We start from the raw sequence: 19,176 nt of genomic DNA on the forward strand, positions 1-19,176 counted from the left end.
AAAATCACCTAAGAACTTAATTTATGGAACAATTATTACCGTGAGTCGAAATAAAATTATTTCAAAGTGATTTCCTTCAGTTTTGATTTAACTAGTCTCACGTTCTTTATTCCTTTATTTTTGCTTGGTGCTTAAAATCGTGAGTGTTCTATTTATTCCTCTTTTGACCTTTATAAATGACTCTACTACAAAGTGAAACAAAGAAACGAAATAATTACAACAGTTTAACAATTCTCAATCCTTGAGTTCTTTTGATATTTATATCTATCGTTATTGGATTAAACTCGAAAACCGGCTGCGATCATTGAACATTTCATAAAAATTTTAGGCAAGTCTTATTTATCATTGATTGTTGGAAAAGGATGCATCACACAGCGCCGTGGTATCTGCCTTGGAGCTTGAAGCTCGTACCCCTACCGTTACCTGCAGCTCATCCACCTACTGGAATACCTAGTCCGGCTGGTTTACATTTGCTTGCACCACTCCCGAGTATTTATGCACCAGAACCTCGAAAGGTATTTTTCTCAATTTTCAGTATTTAATGTTGTAACCTTATAGATCAATGGTTATTGGATAAATATAAGATGATCGAAACGTTGATCAAAAATGGCAATGGGTCAAATATCTTTCCAATATTCAAAATTTGCTAGAAGTGTAAAATTTTTTTCAAGTTTGGCGCATAGGAATAATAAATTACTCAGATATATTTAGAGTAATGAAAACCATGACACTTCATACATGTGTTTGATTTGAACATGTATTTGGCGCGAGGTACTACCGTGTCTCCTGATTATCACGTGTTTGAAGCGGTACACGGAAAAAACAGAATATTAAAAATTAATAAATAATAGTAAAAAGTGGAATCTGTTATCAATAATTAGTACTATTATGTGTCTAAAGCAAAGTAGTACACTAATTTTTGTAGATTCCTAAAAAGTACTATCAATTATTTCAAAAAGTAACTAAATATTATTACTTTTAGGTATAATACGTGACCTATTAGTGAAAGTTAATTAATTTATGGCATAATCTATTAAAAAGTAATGATTGGTCAAATTAAGAATTGCTCTCTTCGATACTGATTTTTACAGCCGAAAATTCCAAAAGTTACTAACTTTTATTTTATTAATTCGATATCACTGATTAGCTTAAAATATCATTAATTCATCATTATAAATTTTTACAATATACATAAATCGAATAAGTGGTAAATAGTAAAGTGAAAAATTAGTATACTAGATCCTAATTTTTTGCTCATAAAAATACCGAAAATTTTTAACTCTTATTTTATAAATTCTATCCCATTGACTAATAATTGATATAAAATGTTATTTATTCGTTACTATAAATTAATTTATTATATACATATATAGAGTAAATAGTAAATAATAAAATGAAAAATTCGTATACCAGATCTTTATATATTAATATGTATGTTTACTAATTTTTCGGTTCCTCATTTTTAAAATTTTTCTACGTTTATTTGAATAGTAATAACTGTAGATACCAATTTATTGATTCTTTTTCATATTAATTTTAATATACGGAATTATAAATTTTGCTCTTCGCTGTGTATCAACTTTTAATAATAATAATAGCCATTTTGTAGTAATATATATAATGATCCTGGTTTGATATTAGTATCGAACATACTAATTTTAAGTCGAAAATAAACTACAAACTATTAAAATTTTGAGCATCATTTTTTTTCGTGTAGCCCATTGCTGTAAACTATTCATTTTTAAATTAATTTTAATTAAAAAATGATTAGTCAAAAGCCATAGAGAAATTTTTTGTAAAAAAGACCCAAAAAGTTTGACACTAATCTGATTTAGTAAAAAATTTTTGCTACGCACATTGTATCTCGATAGTACGTACATTGCGTACCATTTTTGCTGAGAACATAGTGAAAATTGAGATCCTGATTATATTTCCTTACAATACTAAAAGTTTTCCATGATTTTTACTGAAAATTTTTTTGCATGAAGTTTCCTGTTGAATTTTCGTGATTTGTTTTCCTCGCAAATTAAAAATGTTTGAGACTTCTATTTGATCTCGAGAAGTTTGTGTAGAGCTCCTCGAAACCGTCGGTAAAACAAACATGACCATCTCTATTAACTTTCAAGCCTGGTGTATTTAAGGATTGAAAGATTCAACTTTTACAAAATCTCTTTGAAAGTTTGCACATATACTATTACTCATTCATTGAATGATTTTTTTTTATTTATAAAAAGTATTCCAGCTTATATCATACAACATTTTCTTGTTAAGAACGGTTTTCAGATAATTTTGTCCAAGCTTTTCTCTGAAATAAAAGCTCTAAACGCAAAATAAAGACACAGGCCCGATGCTTTACTCTATGAACTAGCGAAGTGCACTTGAATTTTTTGATAACTTCCATTTGTTTACGAGAAAAGCTTGGACAAAGTTCCCATTTACTGTACAAGTGCAACAAAGATAGTACCGTTTATCCAGTTGAGTGCGAATAGAGAAACGAATGAAAACGCGTCTTAAAAATAAATTTTTGTACAGAAACAAGAAAAAAAATCTGGGCGTCAGTTGACCCTGCGGGCCAGCCCCAAAACTTCCCGCTGTTTCCGACCTCAAAGAGCTCGAAAACATTAGTGTAGATATATTTTCGAGCTCTTTGAGCTCGAAAATGCTATCACATGCAATTGTTTTTTTACGATCTTTTCAAGCTCTAACAAGTTACCTGTTATACTGAAGTTTGAAAATTTAAGAATCGAAAATCATCAATGAAGCGGTTTTTAAAATTTAGTTCCTGATTATGTTCAGTAAAATAAGTGTATTGAGGCAGAAATCAATGTCAGGGATCAAAATCAAGATTTAAATAAGTTTTGACTCATGTAAGAAACAATAAAATATGAAATATCCGATAAAAATATTAAAAACTACGTTTTATCGATTTTTTTGTTGATAATATGATTTAAACTAAAAACCAAGTTCGATGACATTATATGACCAAAAGAAATTATAAAAAAGATGAGTTTGTATGATATCAGGCACATTTTAGTACGTTATATTATGATTTATCCGGAAAAAATAACATAAAATGTTATTTTTTTAACTTTTCAACGCCGATATCTTTTGAACTAATCAATCAATTTTGATAGTTGACGTGGTCAGTCGTTTCGAAAATATTTAGAAAAAACCGTTTTTCACCATTTCTTTTTCCCGCGATAACTCTCGAACGAATTATCTGATTTTAATGTTTGAGGTGGCAATCGACGCGTTTTATTGAGTACTAGAGCTGATTAGATTTTGAAGTCGATCGTATAAGTCGTTTTTCAGAAATCAATAAAAAACTAAAAAAAAATTTTTTTTTTTTTTTTCGTAATTCGCAAATATTTTCGAGTCTATTTGATCAAATAATCTGAAATTTTCAGGAAAGTTGATGGCCAACAAGCTCTTTCGATTGCCACCTCAACCATCCAAATCGATTCATTAGTTCAAAAATTACTAAGAGTTTACACACACACACACACACACACACACACACACACACACACACACACACACACACACACACACACACACACACACACACACACACACACACACACACACACACACATACACGCACACACTCGGACATCATTCTGAAAATAGTCAGAATAGCTTCCTAGGACCTCAAAACGTCGACATCTGATGAAAACTCGATTTTCGAAAATCGGGGTGAAAACGATAACTTCCCGAAATTTTTGAAAATCGTCGATTTTCTTAGCGGGAAGTTAAAAAGAAAGCGATCATTTGGGAATTTCTGTCAGTTAGATCTTTTTACTTTTTCTGGACTCAATGTGTTTGACTTTGTTATGGAAATCAAAATTTTTGAAAAAAAGTTTGTTCTAAGATTTTTGTAATTTGTCCTTCACCAGGATTCGGCATTCCGAATTCTCAGGAATCATTTTTTCTCTGCGTTAATAGCCATATATCTGCTTTGTTTCCGGTGAAGGTCTTCTTCTTTACTCCTCAATTAAAATATAATATATACGTGCTGAAAAAATAAAAATTTCTACTAAATTTGAACTCTTAATTTGAATACTAAGCATTTAGCTTTTGATTTTAAAACTTTTCCATTTAAAATATATGTAAAGTAACGTATATGGTATTTGTTTCGCGCGCAAGCGTGTTTTTGTTGCTTTATATATATTTATTTTAATATTTATTGTTGTGTCGATTGTCTATATTTCTCTGTCATAATTAGCCAATCACGTTACGAACAGTTTGGCTTCGCATACATTTCGTGTCTTTTATATTTTTAAGATTAGAAGTGATGTGCGTGCGCATGAGGCTTTTGATATATATTAACTTTGTATATTGTTGTGTAAATTGTGTATGTTGCTATGCTGTTTTGAGCTCTTAGTCAATCACATGACGAATAGTTTGGCTTCGCATATTTTTCATATCTTTTGTATTGCAGGGATATAAATGTATCTATATTAGTGTCTGCATGTAAATATTTTATGATCTTTTAAAGGTTTGACCAATTTAGATTGTTTGTGTGGTAATCAAAAAGTATTGTTTGTTATCAAAAGTGGCCTAATCTTTGAATTCATAGGTCAACTGAATTCTTAGATTTATGATAAATCGAAAAAACACAGCTTTTTTAAAATATTTTTGAAATAATTTGTAAGCAGCCTGATCAATCGACTCTAAACTCAAATCAGCTTCAGTTAAAATAAAAATGTAAGAGTTACTTCAAAAGTAATCTGAATGGGTTTATCTGCACGGAGAGAAAAGAATCATAATGATTACTATGCTACATAGTAACCAGACTCATTTTTTTGTAAAATGGTAAATAAATATGGTAGATAAAAATCGCTATCTAGCATGGGAATCAGGGCTATGTAGAATGCTACTCAGTCCCATGCTGGAATAGCTGTCGTTACAGTTTAATAAGTGAGACAAGGAAGTTAAAATGCGTGGATGTGTGCGCAGTAACCTGTGTGTATGTGTATGCATGTATATGTGCGATGTATATTATTAAATATTTTAATTTCTTTAATTATTATTTATTTGTTATCAAAAAATGATATTTCTTTTTGAGCAATATCTTAATTATTTCAATAGATTAATTCAATTTCTACATATATCTATTTACAGTAACCCAAGATATTTGTTTTTTCATAAACTTATTTACTAAAAATGAAATAAATAAAACATCGTAAACGTTACTACGTAACATTGTAGTCATGCCCACTTACATAGTTTTCTTCAATAATTAGCGCCGTACCAAGTTTCGCCGGCTTAATAAATAATGTAGTTATTTACTCTATACTGCAATATTTTACGAAAGTGAGTATTTCTTTGCTCAGCAATAGATACAATTTCTATCCACACAAATTTTAAATTGCATTGTTTATACGTAAAATTTAATTTCCAACACCATGTTTTAAATGTTGTTAATTAAAACTTCAGTGAATCTTCAAAACCTTCTTGGATCTTTTGATGTGCCATTTCCAAAGTCGAATAAGTTTCTTGTGCCTAAAAACTGTGCGTAGTTCGCTTAATAATTTTTTGCAAAAAAAAAATCGTCACATGGAATCAGGGGCCGACCAGATTTCGCGATTTTCCAACTTTCACTCCTTAAGTTTCTTAATGTACTTGTGAAGATATTTGTCAACATCCTGCAGTTCTTCCGATGATGTTGTTTAATTTTGTAGGCTTCCCTTTTTTTTTTGTTTTTTAAACATTTTTTGACCCGCAAGACTAATACTTTTTCTTTTTCAGTCAAGCATCTAAGGTACTGGCGGAAAATAAGGCCTAGATAAAGGAGATTTTGAATAGAATCGAAAATATTGCATTTAATTATCGAAATGTATCATTAATCTTTGTTTTAATACATTACCCATAAAATGTAATCAAGTAATGGTAATTTTTACCATAAACAAACAAAAAATTATACTTTTACAAAAACCATACGAATAGGCTTTATTTTACTACAATAGGGTAATAAGGCCCACGGGTTAAACAAACTGGAATAGTTTAACTATACTTAATAAAATTGGTATTAGAGACGAATCATCACTTAAATTTAGCAACAATACTTTTTAAGAATCAGAAGACTAGATTGTTTTGCTCAACAGCACTTAAAATTATCAGTATTCTTTTTAAGAGTCAGAAGGCTAGATTGTTTTTTATAATTTCTTCTGCGCTACGACAGCATATGACGGATGATGAAATATAGAAGACAGGGAACGTGGTATCGGGGCTTCATAAATTTGTCGTTCCATCTATGTAAGACCCTTCTACTAGAGTAGCCTTTAGCGGAGGCGGTTATTTTAAATATCATTTCTGTCACTTAGGCCTTATTACCCGCGGGTACCTTACTCCTTTTTGATACTTACTCAACTGATGAAGATATATTATGTCAAAATTCTAATGAAAATTCGAAAATAAGGATAAATGTAATAGCTAGATTTTTGAGGCATCTACTCGGTTACCAGCCACCGATAGCAAAATGCACTCATCCCTCCTTTATTTTTTCGCGTAGTTCGTAATAAAAAAAGAGAAATTGTTTTCAGCAAGATTTTCAAAACTTAGGTTTTCTATTGATTTTCACATTTCACGATTCTCGAAACCATTTTGATTTATTTTCGAATAGACGTAACCATCTATTTATACGTGTGCATCAGTATAAGTAATTTTTAAGTTATGCAAATGACAAATTTTAGTGCTGAATAGCTCATAATTTTTTTCACCGATGAATGTTTAATTTCATCAGGATGTGTTAAACTTTTTCATTGATTGAAAAAAAAAATAAATTATAATTAACGTATAATTTTTTACTATGATATAATTATGATTATTTGCAATTGCGGTCGATTTACGGTTACGGTAATTCATGGTATGTCCTTCTGATCCTCTTAGAATCCTTTCTCTTCAACATTTTCATGACCTTTGATATCTTACAAACGAGTCAACTTTACGTCAGCATACAAATTTACTTTTAAGATATATTTTAGTAAAGTTGAAACAAAAATACTATGTAAGGTCTTATCTATTTAGTTTTATCATATTATTTCATTATTTCCTAAAGATCAAGCAAATTATTTAAGAAATCATAAATTGTATAGATGATAAACAATAAGACGTTTCTAATTAAAACCATTCGAAAATTTTATTTAAGAAAGTTAACTGATAGTTTAACCTTTATACGGAAAGTAGTAAGATAGATTCCTTGACGTATTTTGTAATGATGTCGTCGACCTTGAAGTAAAGTTACGTATCATCATAAATTATTAAAAGATACGAGCCATTGGAGCCGCGTCAAAACATCTAACTTCTGAACCTATTTTAATCTTTAAAATGAAGTTTTTGATTATAATTAAAAATTTAATAATTATTCAATAAAGCTTTTTTAATACTTTTAGGCTTACCTTTACAGTCACGTTTAAATAAGAGTTCTTAATTTCAACCGTAATGTAAGCGAATTTAAACTTTGATGTTCATAATAAACTAAAAAAAGTAAAATATGTTTACATTCATGTACTCGCAAGTATCGTGACTGTAAATACTCATCAATGCATGTTCATAACCGCTACACGCCAATTTTGTTAGATTATTTGTTTGTAAAGTATTTAAAAAAATTATAGTGTATACTGTTGTAAGCAATTATTTCCAAATAGACTTCTTTTTAAAATTCAGTTGAGGTATTACTTAAGAATTTTATGATGATAAAAATTAAATTTAAATTCATTACGAATTGAGAAAGTTAGGATGATTGTGCTTATAATATGTTTATTAGTGATCATCAGTACTTCGGCTAAGGTATCGGCGGGTAATAAGGTCTAGCTAAGGGAAATTTGGAATAGAATCGAAAATATTGCATTTAATTATCGAAATGTATCATTAATCTTTATTTCAATACATTACCCATTAAATGTAATCAAGTAATGGTAATTTTTACCATAAACAAACAAAAAATTGTACTTTTACAAAAACCATACGAATAGGCCTTATTTTACTACAATAGGGTAATAAGGCCCACGGGTTAAACAAACTGGAATAGTTTTACTATACTTAATAAAATTGGCATTAGAGATGAATCATCACTTAAATTTAGCAACAATACTTTTTAAGAATCAGAAGACTAGATTGTTTTGTTCAACAGCACTTGAAATTATCAGTATTCTATTCAAGAGTCAGAAGATTAGATTGTTTTTTATAATTTCTTCTGCGCTACGACAGCATATGACAGATGATGAAATATAGAAGACAGAGAACGTGGTATCGGGACTCTATAAATTTGTTGTAACATTTCTATGTAAGACTCTTCTACTAGAGTAGCCTTTAGCGGAGGCGGTTATTTTAAATATCATTTCTGTCGCTTAGGCCTTATTGCTCGACAGGCCTTATTACCCGCGGGTACCTTAGTAAATATTGCAGCACTATTGGAAGTTATTAGTTTGAATAGTATTTCATTAGTGATCAGTGATCATTAATTTCATTAGTAATTAATGATCATTAAGTAGTTCGATTAGTAAGTCTACATCACTATGATATCAGTATAAATCATGTTTCCAATAAAAAAAACTATCCTTATAATTTCATATTTAATTTCTATATAAAAACAGTAACAATCCATAAATCGCTCAATCATCTCGACTAATATCAATTGCATTGGTAAGATTATTGAAATTTTCATGCTAAATGTATAGGCCTTCAAAATAATCTTAACTATTATTGAGACCATGGTTTGTCAGCTTCCACAAACTTTAACTGATATCCAGAAGGATTCAGGATCGAGCCCCAGTAGCAATAAATAAATTTTCATCAATGAATGAGTTAATAAACATCAATCAGTCAATACAAATAGTAATCTAAGTACATATAATTTGATCCAAATTTTTTTTTATCGGATTATACCATCTATACGAAGAAACAGGTGAATTACGCTTATGACACTTAACATGCTGATAACGCTAACTAAGAACACTAAACGCATTAATTTCACGAAACCAACTAATGACATTAAAGTATAAATGCGCGTAAATACTAAACCATTAGTTCATCATTAGCGTTTACTAATAGTCTTCATTAGTATTTTTCTGTAAGCGTAATGACTCAATAATAGAATCAATCAAACTTTTTAATCATTTGAACTAGTATATTTTAAAGCTTTATCAAAATAGGAACAATTAGAATATAATTTCAAAATAAAATACAATAATTAAAATTTATTTTATTGAAAGAAGTTAACACGAAATATAGATACCAGGAGTTCGAACGATAAAGGATTTTTCACATTATTTGTGTACACAAAAATGAACCTAGATCATAGTTCCTTTTTTTGCCACTGGCTGTGCAAGTATTCAGGACGTACCGATATTATTATTATTATTATTATTATGTGTAAATTACGCACTGGCTGATCTGGCTCGTGAATATAAAAATAAATTAAATTAACTATAAATAAAACAAATTAATCATTCTAATTTAAATAATAATTCAAAATTCTCATTTGTAACTTATACTGTTAATAAATAATATGTTTGACAATAAGTTATTTATTTTTTTTTTCATCAAGTATGTTTATCGTGATACTGAAATAAATAGGCATTCGACGAGTTTTAAAAATATTTTTACTAGTAAATTTTCATAGAGACAATTTTTAATACTTTTACATGGATATATTAAAAATAAACTATAAATTCAACTCTTTCAAATTTTTGTTAGCATTAATCTACTTTTTTTAAAAAACAAAATGGTTTGGTGCCTAGTAATTTTTGTATTATTATTTATTATTATCAGATGTTTTTAACTTTGCAGATTGTCTTTTAAACTTTTCGAAATTATTGGGTTAGAAACACTTGAAAAGTTTTCAAAAATTTTTTAAAACTTTTATTTAATTCCAAGTTTCTCAAAAATTTTTTTTTGGAGCTGTCCAGTAGCAACAAGAATTCCCGCGTAAATTTAAACGGGTACTTTTTGAAAAATAGCGCGCTCTACCGGCAAAAATCAGATCCCCTAAATTGATATCATTTTTTTAACATTACGTTCGGACTCCTGGTGTCTATACTTCGTAGAAGTTAATTACAGTATTCTCGAAAATTTTTTTTTTGAAACAGTGTGTCTTGTAGTGATTAATCTTGCTTATAAAAATGGCTAATTTATATAATAGGATGAAAACATTAAAAATTCTTATAATATATTAGTTGAACTATAGCATAAACGTATATTTTTAAAAGTAGCAATAGCCAAGCAAAGTATTGTAGCAGCATTGTTTGCAAAAAAACTTGGATTATAATTGATTTACAATTAATTAAAACCGTAGATAACTTTCAAATTTTTCTGATCAGGTTTAATCCGTTTTTTATTCTTATTTTCCGGAATAATATTTTATAGCTCCGTTTTTTGGAACAATCATAGAAAATTGAACCAATTGTTTGCTAAATTGACATGAGTTGTACTGAGGTTAGATCAGTATACTTGAATTGGTTGGGTTATGTGTTTAAATTTTCTTGTTAACTCTAACACGAAAATTTTGTTAAATTTACACAAATTTTCTATTAAAATAACCGATTTTATGTGTTCAGTTATTTAAGATGAAATTTATGTTGACGGTCAACGTAAACGGAATGTGTTGAATTTAACACAAAATTTCTAATTCTGTATCAGTTAAATAGTTAATTGACGAAATCCAAATTGTTATAATTTGTTTTATTCTTCTCAACACCATTTTAAAATGAAAATTAATTAAAAAAAGTTAGGATTGCTGTGATTATATATGTTTGTAAGTAGTGATAAATTCTGTAGTATAAGGTAAGAAATAGTCATCTTTCTCGTGTTCTGCTAGACATGTGACGCAAGATTTCCCTTGAGAAAACCGGAAGGAATGTAAAGGAAACAGATAGTGAACGAATAGAAGAAAGACGACCAGCAGACATGAGAATTAGCTAGCACAAGCCTCATCGATTCGTGTTAGTTTTAAAGGCGGTCAGCCACGCAAATATACTTTAGGGGCGGGCAGAAGTGAATGAGTTAGCTAGAGATACCAACAACTTTTGCAATACTGCCGCTTCACGATCAACTCTCAAATTCATGTATTCACGAATGTACATAACTATATTCAGTTGCATGTTTTCTGATATATATATTTATTTATTTAGTATACATATACATATATATATATATATATATATATATATATATATATATATATATATATATATTTTTTTTTTTTTTTTTTTTTCAATAAAATATTGATTATATATATGCATATTAATTGATGGTGAAAGAATCGAGAAGCATTATAATCAACATTCAAGGGTCACTCGAGACGTTCAAAAGACAGCACGCGAAAACATTCAAAATTCTTGAGCGAGGTTTAAATATCTAAATTTTGAGAAAGAAAAAAATTTGAAATAAAAATTCAAATTTAGATCATTTTTGATATTTTTAAAATTCGTGAGCGACCTCTTGAAAATTTTTTATCGAGCTGATTTTTGAGGAGGCTTCTTAAAACATCGTACGCTAACAAATTTTCATAAGAGACTCAAAAAAAAATAGTCGGTTTTTTTGGGCCACTCTAATATATATATTAGACTGGGCCAAAAAAATCCACTATTTTTTTTTCTTTCGATACTGTAAAAATATTATTCCTGATGACCAAAAAAAATTATTGTGCAGGTTTAAGCCCTTAATATTGATATTAAGAGGTGTATCGTTACGACTATTCGTTTTTTGAAAGAATTTTCATTTGTTACTCAAAACTCGTAAATCATCTGTCTGAAAAATTTGAGCAATGTATATTCTTAAAGGAAATTGAGTTCCCTACAAAAAATCTCTCATAGTAAATTGACGTAAAACGAGCCGTTTCCTTGTAACAGTGCCTTAAATATTGATTTGTTTTTTAAATTCTTTGTTTCTATTTTGGATTTTCGTAACTACTACAAATATTAAAATTTTTTCTAGTCAAGATACATATTTTTGAAGGAAATTTAATGCTCTACAAAAAAGGTCTCTTAACATTTTTTGCTAAATTCACTCCTTCAAAAGTTATTCAAGGTTGAAGTTGAGTCAAAACGATTATAATCACCTAAATAACTTTTGAAGGAGTGAATTTAGCAAAAAATGTTAAGAGACATTTTTTGTAGAGCATTAAATTTCCTTCAAAAATATGTATTTTGACTAGGAAAAATTTTAATATTTGTAGTAGTTACAAAAATCCAAAATAGAAACAAAGAATTTAAAAAACAAATCAATATTTAAGGCACGGTTACAAGGAAGCGGCTCGTTCTACATCAATTTACTAAGAGAGACTTTTTGTAGGGAATTCAATTTCCTTTAAGAATATACATTGCTCAAATTTTTCAGACAGATGATTTACGAGTTTTGGATCACAAATGAAAATTCTTTCAAAAAACGAATAGTCGTAACGATACACCTTTTAATATCAATATGAAGGGCTCAAACCTGCACAATAATTTTTTTTGGTCATTAGGAATAATATTTTCGCAGTATCGAAAGAAAAAAATAGTAATAAATTCATATTTTCCTTAAAATGTCATATGAATTCATTCATTATGCACGTACTAGTTATTTTTTAAGTGTTATTGAATAAAATTAATTGAAATCATATTTTATGATTCAGTACTTAAAAATTATGGGCTTTTTACCGTGTTAGTCTAAGGTCTAGGAAGAAGGTGGAGATAGACAGATTTAAAGGCCAAGTACAAAAAAGGTTATTAAAATTCGAATAAATAAAAGTTAAACGATCGACAAACACGCGATTATTTTTTTATCATCGGTTGTGATGATTTAGTTCCTTGCATATAACTAATTTGCATGTAGTTTGTATGTTTATCATTTTAACTTCATACCTCATACTTCGTACAGACAATACTTGTAGTTTTTGTCCTCGATCAGGTACAGTCAAAAGCATTGTGTTAAAATTAATATAATCTGTGTGTTAAAAATCATCTACACATTATTTTTGTTATTTTTTAACACCGGCAGTTTGTGTTGAATTTTAATGCTAGCTTCGTGATAAAATTTCACCCCTGAATTCAGTAATACGAGAAGTAAATTCAACAGTTTGTAAATGTCAGTAGTAACAAAAAAAATGTTAACTTTAACATTTTATTTTTGTACTAAATAACACTTTTAAAGTGTAAACTAGTAGGTTGATTTGAAATTGTCAAGTAACAGTGGAATATGTCAATTTAACATGATATAATCAACTAAAAAAATTGAATACGGATTGTTCTAAACATAAATAAACAATTTTTTACTGTGAACGTAACCCGTAACTCGATAACAAATTATTCGATGCTACAATATCCTGAGTATACAACATTCATAGACCCAAATTTTACGAATGAACAATTAGATCTTTAGTAATTTGGCCTTGAATAGCTTGTGTGTGACAGTCGGAATCTATTAATACATATACGTACACATGCTTATGTTATTTTTTTAAGTACTAAATATAAGTGTTACTGAATGATATAACTGTATTAATGCATATGCTTAATATTATATTATGCTTTCTTCAAAGGTAACATACGTCCATGTGTGATCGTATACTAGTGCCGTTACTTCTAATGGTATTTTGTCTTTTCTTTGTTCAAAATAGATGTGTATAGTTCTTTAAATTTATTGAAATTAACACTTACAATAAATTTTAACTGCTTTTCAATGAATTCATTAACTGTTAGTCACTTAAATTACTTTTTTAAAAGATGTTCTATTTTAATAAAGATCCCTATAATTTCATATATTAAATATAAGAAAAATAAAATTTAAAAATATAATCATATACACGTAAAAAAATGCTGGAGTTGAATTTACCATACCTAACTAGTAAAAATTGAACTACATTTGTGGTCGCCGCATTGACAATTGTAGTAACATAAGTCACAGTGTGCATGATATTTCTCTACTATATGAGTTCTGCTTACTACTGTAATGTGGTAAAGCTTTATAGGCTCCACAACTACTCAATGTACTATAAAATACTTATTTTGTGGTTTTTGGAACTACACAAGTTTATATAAATTGGTATCTGTAACTATTTTTGAAGTATACAATACCAAATTACTTGTACAATCTACTCCAATGTGTGGTAAAATGATCGAAAGAAGAAAATAACAGCTCCACCTACAACTTTTTTACTCCATTCTGTGGGTAAACCTCGACTCGTGACAGTGCATTTGATATTACAAATAATATTATAAAATAGTAATACATATAATTAAAAATCGAGGCGTGCAATTACAATATATGTAATTAAAAATAATAATATATATAATTAAGGATGAGTGATACATTCGTTATAAGTAAACGCAATTTTTAAAATCATTGCTTATTGAGTATTTGCTATTTATGGGAATTAAAACTTTTGAAACGATGTTTTTTTATATTTTCTATTAATAAAAAATTAATACCTAATTATTTAAAGTTTATGCTTATACGAGAATCCATAGATTATAAATATATTTTTAAAATTATCCTTATCAGGTATTGATAAAAAATTGGCTTTTAAAATTTGAGTCCTTATTATTTCAAGTTATTTATTAATAAATTCATTTTTATATCATTTTAATTTGATAAACTGTAAGTCCGAAGAATGTAAGATAAATTTTTATATTTTTATAAATTTTTCAACATCATAAAAACTAATGATCGTTAACTAACAGATATTTAATTAATACATTAGGAATAAAATATATTAAACTATGTTGTGGAGTAAAAAGAACCACACTGGTTATTTAATGCAAGTTCTTATTACTACTCACTGTAGTAAATGGTACTACAGGTTGTGTACCACAGTATACTTGTAACTGTTACTAAACTTGTAGTTATCCTATATATTACTAATCATTGTAGTATATGGAACTCCATTTGTAATAAATTGAACTGCACATTTTTTTACATGTACATAAATCCAAAATTTTCGATGTTGATTCCCACGGATTTTTATGTGAATCCATATTTTGCAATATGGATTTTCACACAGTCCTACATGGAATTTTTTAATAGAGCCATAAACTACCAAACCCTTAATTTATTGAGAACTTTACATAAATAAGTTATCAAGGTTTATTAAAGCCATCTCAATACGCAGTGCTTGTTTCCTATTATATGAAACTTACTGCTAAAGGTAATACGACGATGATGCGTGCATATATTCTTTCCGTTAAGTAGTACAAACAGGAATACACTATATTTCTTGTCATTTCAAGACACTAATTCTTAACAAAGTAATGCTTAAAGATCTCTTCTTTACTAAAACTCACTAAGTTAAGCATCGAGCTTCTCCTCCTTAAAGTATTCGATATTATTTCATTCTGAATATTTTGCCGTCGGATATAATTCTAAGCTAGTAATTCAACGGGCTAGTTGTCGTTTCTGAAATTCAAAAAATCTTTGGGAATCTGAAAAGTGCATACCTTACATACTCATCATATTGAAACAATAATATGAGATATTTTTTCCTAATTTTATTATTTTATTCTTTTATATTTGTATAATACACAATAATCGATATTTTCGTTTCATATTATGAAATAGTAACATTTAAATAATATAAAAACTTATTATCGACATCTGGTTCAAGTTTTTTAGTCGTAGGGACACTATTGGTGTATATATAACTGTACAAAGTATAAGGAAAAAAAGACATGGTTAGATAGCATACGTAGGACAGAGGGAGATGCCTTAGAATCTTTACGAAAAGAAAAATACAAAGGATACATGGCGGATAAATTTTAAAAAAAAATCTCAAAAAATCTATTGATTTCCACTGATGTCTTTTAAATAAGATTTTGTTGTTGATTTTCAATAGAGTTCATTTTGAGAGTGAATAAGAGCTTATACAATAAAAATTAAGTTGGTTAATTGCTTGTGATGGCTTGAATCGTAGCGACTAACAGACAAACATCTTAAAAGACGTCATTATGAAAATAATTCTATTTTTACCCACGACTGTACGTCGTGAAAAGAGAGGAGTATATGCATCTGTCTAAAAAGTTCTAGTAATTTTTTTTTGTAATCTAATTTACCTAGCAAACTGCCTGTATGAAAATAACATATATGGTCGAAATATATGTAAAAATATATCATAAATATCAGAAAATATATGTGGTCGATTTAACTATATTTTTTTTTGTATTAAAAAATATAATACTCATCATATACGAGTCCGTATATGTTTAGCATATATAAAATATATATGTCAATCATATACAAAAAAAAAAATTGGAAAATCCAAAAGTGCACGACTCATAATCTTCATTTATTATGAAAGAATAAAATTAAAACATGAAAAATAATAATAAAATGGCGAGAAGCACGAGTAAATTTAAAATATGTACAATTTTATTTCATTAAATTTTTTTTTTTAATTATACTAGTATTTTTATCATAATTATAAGAAAACTTAATTAAAATATCTCGATTAATAACAAAAAAAATATATGTAAATAAAAAAAAAATTGAATTGAAAAAAAAATTCAGGCTTACCAATTAGCAATAATAAAAAAAAAAAAACAGCTGTACTAGGACGGTTATTCGCAAGTGCCTCTGGTGGAATAAATGTACGTATAATGTATAGATATATCACCATACGTGTTAATTTTACATATATATATATATATATATATATATATATATATATATATATATATATATATATATATATATATATATATATATATATATATATATATATATATATATATATATAGATATAGTTATACAGCCTTTTTTATTCATTTATTAATTGTCATTAAACGACACTGAGTTACCGAGCCATTTGCAATAGGGAACCTACAAATCTTTCAAAGAATTCTTTAAAAAAAAATTTGATTTAATTACTTGATTTTTCCGCAAGTTATCGTGTCTACGGGTTTCATACTTGACGGACAGGAATTTTTTTTTTTTTAATATTTTGATGTTTTTTCCGTTTTTATTGAACTAAATAAATTTTGGAAAAGTATGGAATTAATCTCCATTGAATTATCTTCAAAATAGAATGCAACATATCTTAATTCCGTGAACTAACAAAGGTATAGTAATTGAAATAGTTGCCGAAGTGAGGCGAAAAAAATTTTTCGATCGTAAAGCACACTCTGATGCTTTGCATTATGAGTCGTACAATATATTATTATCATATATGAAAGTATACATTCTTGTGATATACGGAAACTATATTTTTATCATACATAAAAAAATATATTTCTATCATATACGAAAAATATACTCTGATCATATATAAAAACATGTATTTATATTATAAATGGAAAAAAAAGTTTCTTATTCGTATGACAAACTCCAATTAAATTATATCTAAATTTTAATATGCTCTTTAAATTGCAGATAAAATTTTCAAAATTAGTTAATTTGATGCGAATATATGATATACCCATATACATATACATACACCGAATAAGATATATGCTAAAATACAACAAAGAAAATATATGGTGCCATATATAATATAAATTATGTGCTACCATATATTTCAGTTCATATAAAAATTTCAAATTTTTTTTAAATATAAAAGGAAATCTATTAATTCAATATATTATGGTAAATGTAAATCTATATATAGCTTCATATAAAGAACATATAAGTTACATATATGGAATACATATATTTACTACTGTATATAATTTTATATTAAATCGGCCAAAATAGCTATATGATTTTTTATAATATACAATGTACTATATCATATATTTTTTTGTTGCAAACATATATGATTTTATATATTTTAACCATATATTTTTTTTCATACGGGTGTTGAACAAAAACTATTTGTACATAAAATGTAATATTAGACAGTGAAGTAGATTTGAGTTAATCCAAAAATTAAAAGTTGGAGACAATTTTTTAAATGAGTATTCTCATATTTATCTACCGATCAATTCTAATTTGAATCTGTTTCAAAGCTTAAAAAAAACTGAATAAGCATAAATTGATTAATTTGATTGAGAGGTGTCGTTGGAAGAAAATGTTAAAATAACAATTTCCTTAAACAATTTAGGACGTATGCATCCAAAACGCAGACAAATTGTGTCAGATCTCAGGCTGAATAAACTCTTCTGATTGCATAAAAAATTAGTTCAATTGAAAAGTGAAATTACAAGATATTGAAAACATAAATTTGGAAACTAACTGTTGCTCACGTTTCATTCAAATAATTCACAACCTATTGGTCTGATTAACTTCATAGTTTATTAAGCCTTTTTTAACTAGTTTTGTAGATTGTCGTTAGAACTATTAAAATCGATTCATTTGTTTGAGAACAATATTGATCGAAAATTTGAAAAATATGCAAAACAGTATAAACTACAGCTTATTATGTAAAATAATAGCTTGTGGCACTGATATTTCAGATAGTAGACACATGGATAAATAATATGATAGTGTTCTTGGTTTTATACAGTACTAAAGATCTAGCATGCATACTGTTCCGTTTTATTCTGTACTGCTATTCTGACAGCTACTGAGGAAGCAACTGAGCCAGCTAGGGTAAGAGGTGGAGGTAAAACGGCTAGACCGGTGGTGCCAGGAACACTACGGAGCGCATTAATTAACGTCAGTGCGACGTTGTACCACCCTTTGCCCCTTTTCTCATTCAAAGTTTGTAACCATCACCATCATTCTAAAGATCGTGTATTATGATAAAAGAACAAGAAAAACGGAATATAAACTAAAGTTGATAAATATTTACTTTATTCCATTGATCTAGCCATACAGCACATTCATATTTTGTTTTCTAATTTTGCTTTGTATTTTGTAAGTAGCTTAATGGATTTAAATTTAGAAAAATTTCCGTATACAGCTATTTAGCAGCTTATTAATTGTTGCTTTTAAATTGATAGAAACATTAGATACATCATGATGTTTTACAAACTGTGTAACACATTGACAAAATATTGTGTTCAAATCAACATAATCTATGTATTAGAAGCGATCCACACAATATTTATCTTGTTTCTACCACAGACTATTTGCTATGAATTTCAACACAAAATCCGGGTAACTCGACTAGAATTTTTTATAAGGATCCGATAAGGACGGTATCAGGTTAATCTTATTCCAAGTAAGGTCCAAATTCGGATTTCCTGACGAGGAATTGATATTGATGTAACGCTAATGACCGATCAGGTTATATTTTTAAATAATTTTTAAATTATTTAAATA

At 28.0% G+C, this 19,176-nt stretch overlaps 1 protein-coding gene across 3 annotated transcripts in view; it reads left to right on the forward strand.

Annotated features, from left to right (window-relative positions):
- The window catches only part of LOC103571387 (pseudouridylate synthase RPUSD2), a 126,126-nt gene that overhangs the window by 34,037 nt on the left and 72,913 nt on the right, over nucleotides 1-19,176 (forward strand). For 2 of the 3 annotated variants that reach the window (XM_014441500.2, XM_014441501.2), the window contains exon 2: nucleotides 329-515. The exons of the other annotated variant lie outside the window; for it this stretch is intronic. In XM_014441500.2, the coding sequence (XP_014296986.1) occupies nucleotides 329-515 (187 nt within the window). The remainder of the gene's footprint in view (nucleotides 1-328; nucleotides 516-19,176) is intronic. 3 annotated transcript variants of the gene reach the window in all.

The sequence above is a fragment of the Microplitis demolitor genome, chromosome 4 (assembly GCF_026212275.2).
Source record: "Microplitis demolitor isolate Queensland-Clemson2020A chromosome 4, iyMicDemo2.1a, whole genome shotgun sequence".
In the NCBI taxonomy this organism is placed as follows: Eukaryota; Metazoa; Arthropoda; class Insecta; order Hymenoptera; family Braconidae; genus Microplitis; species Microplitis demolitor.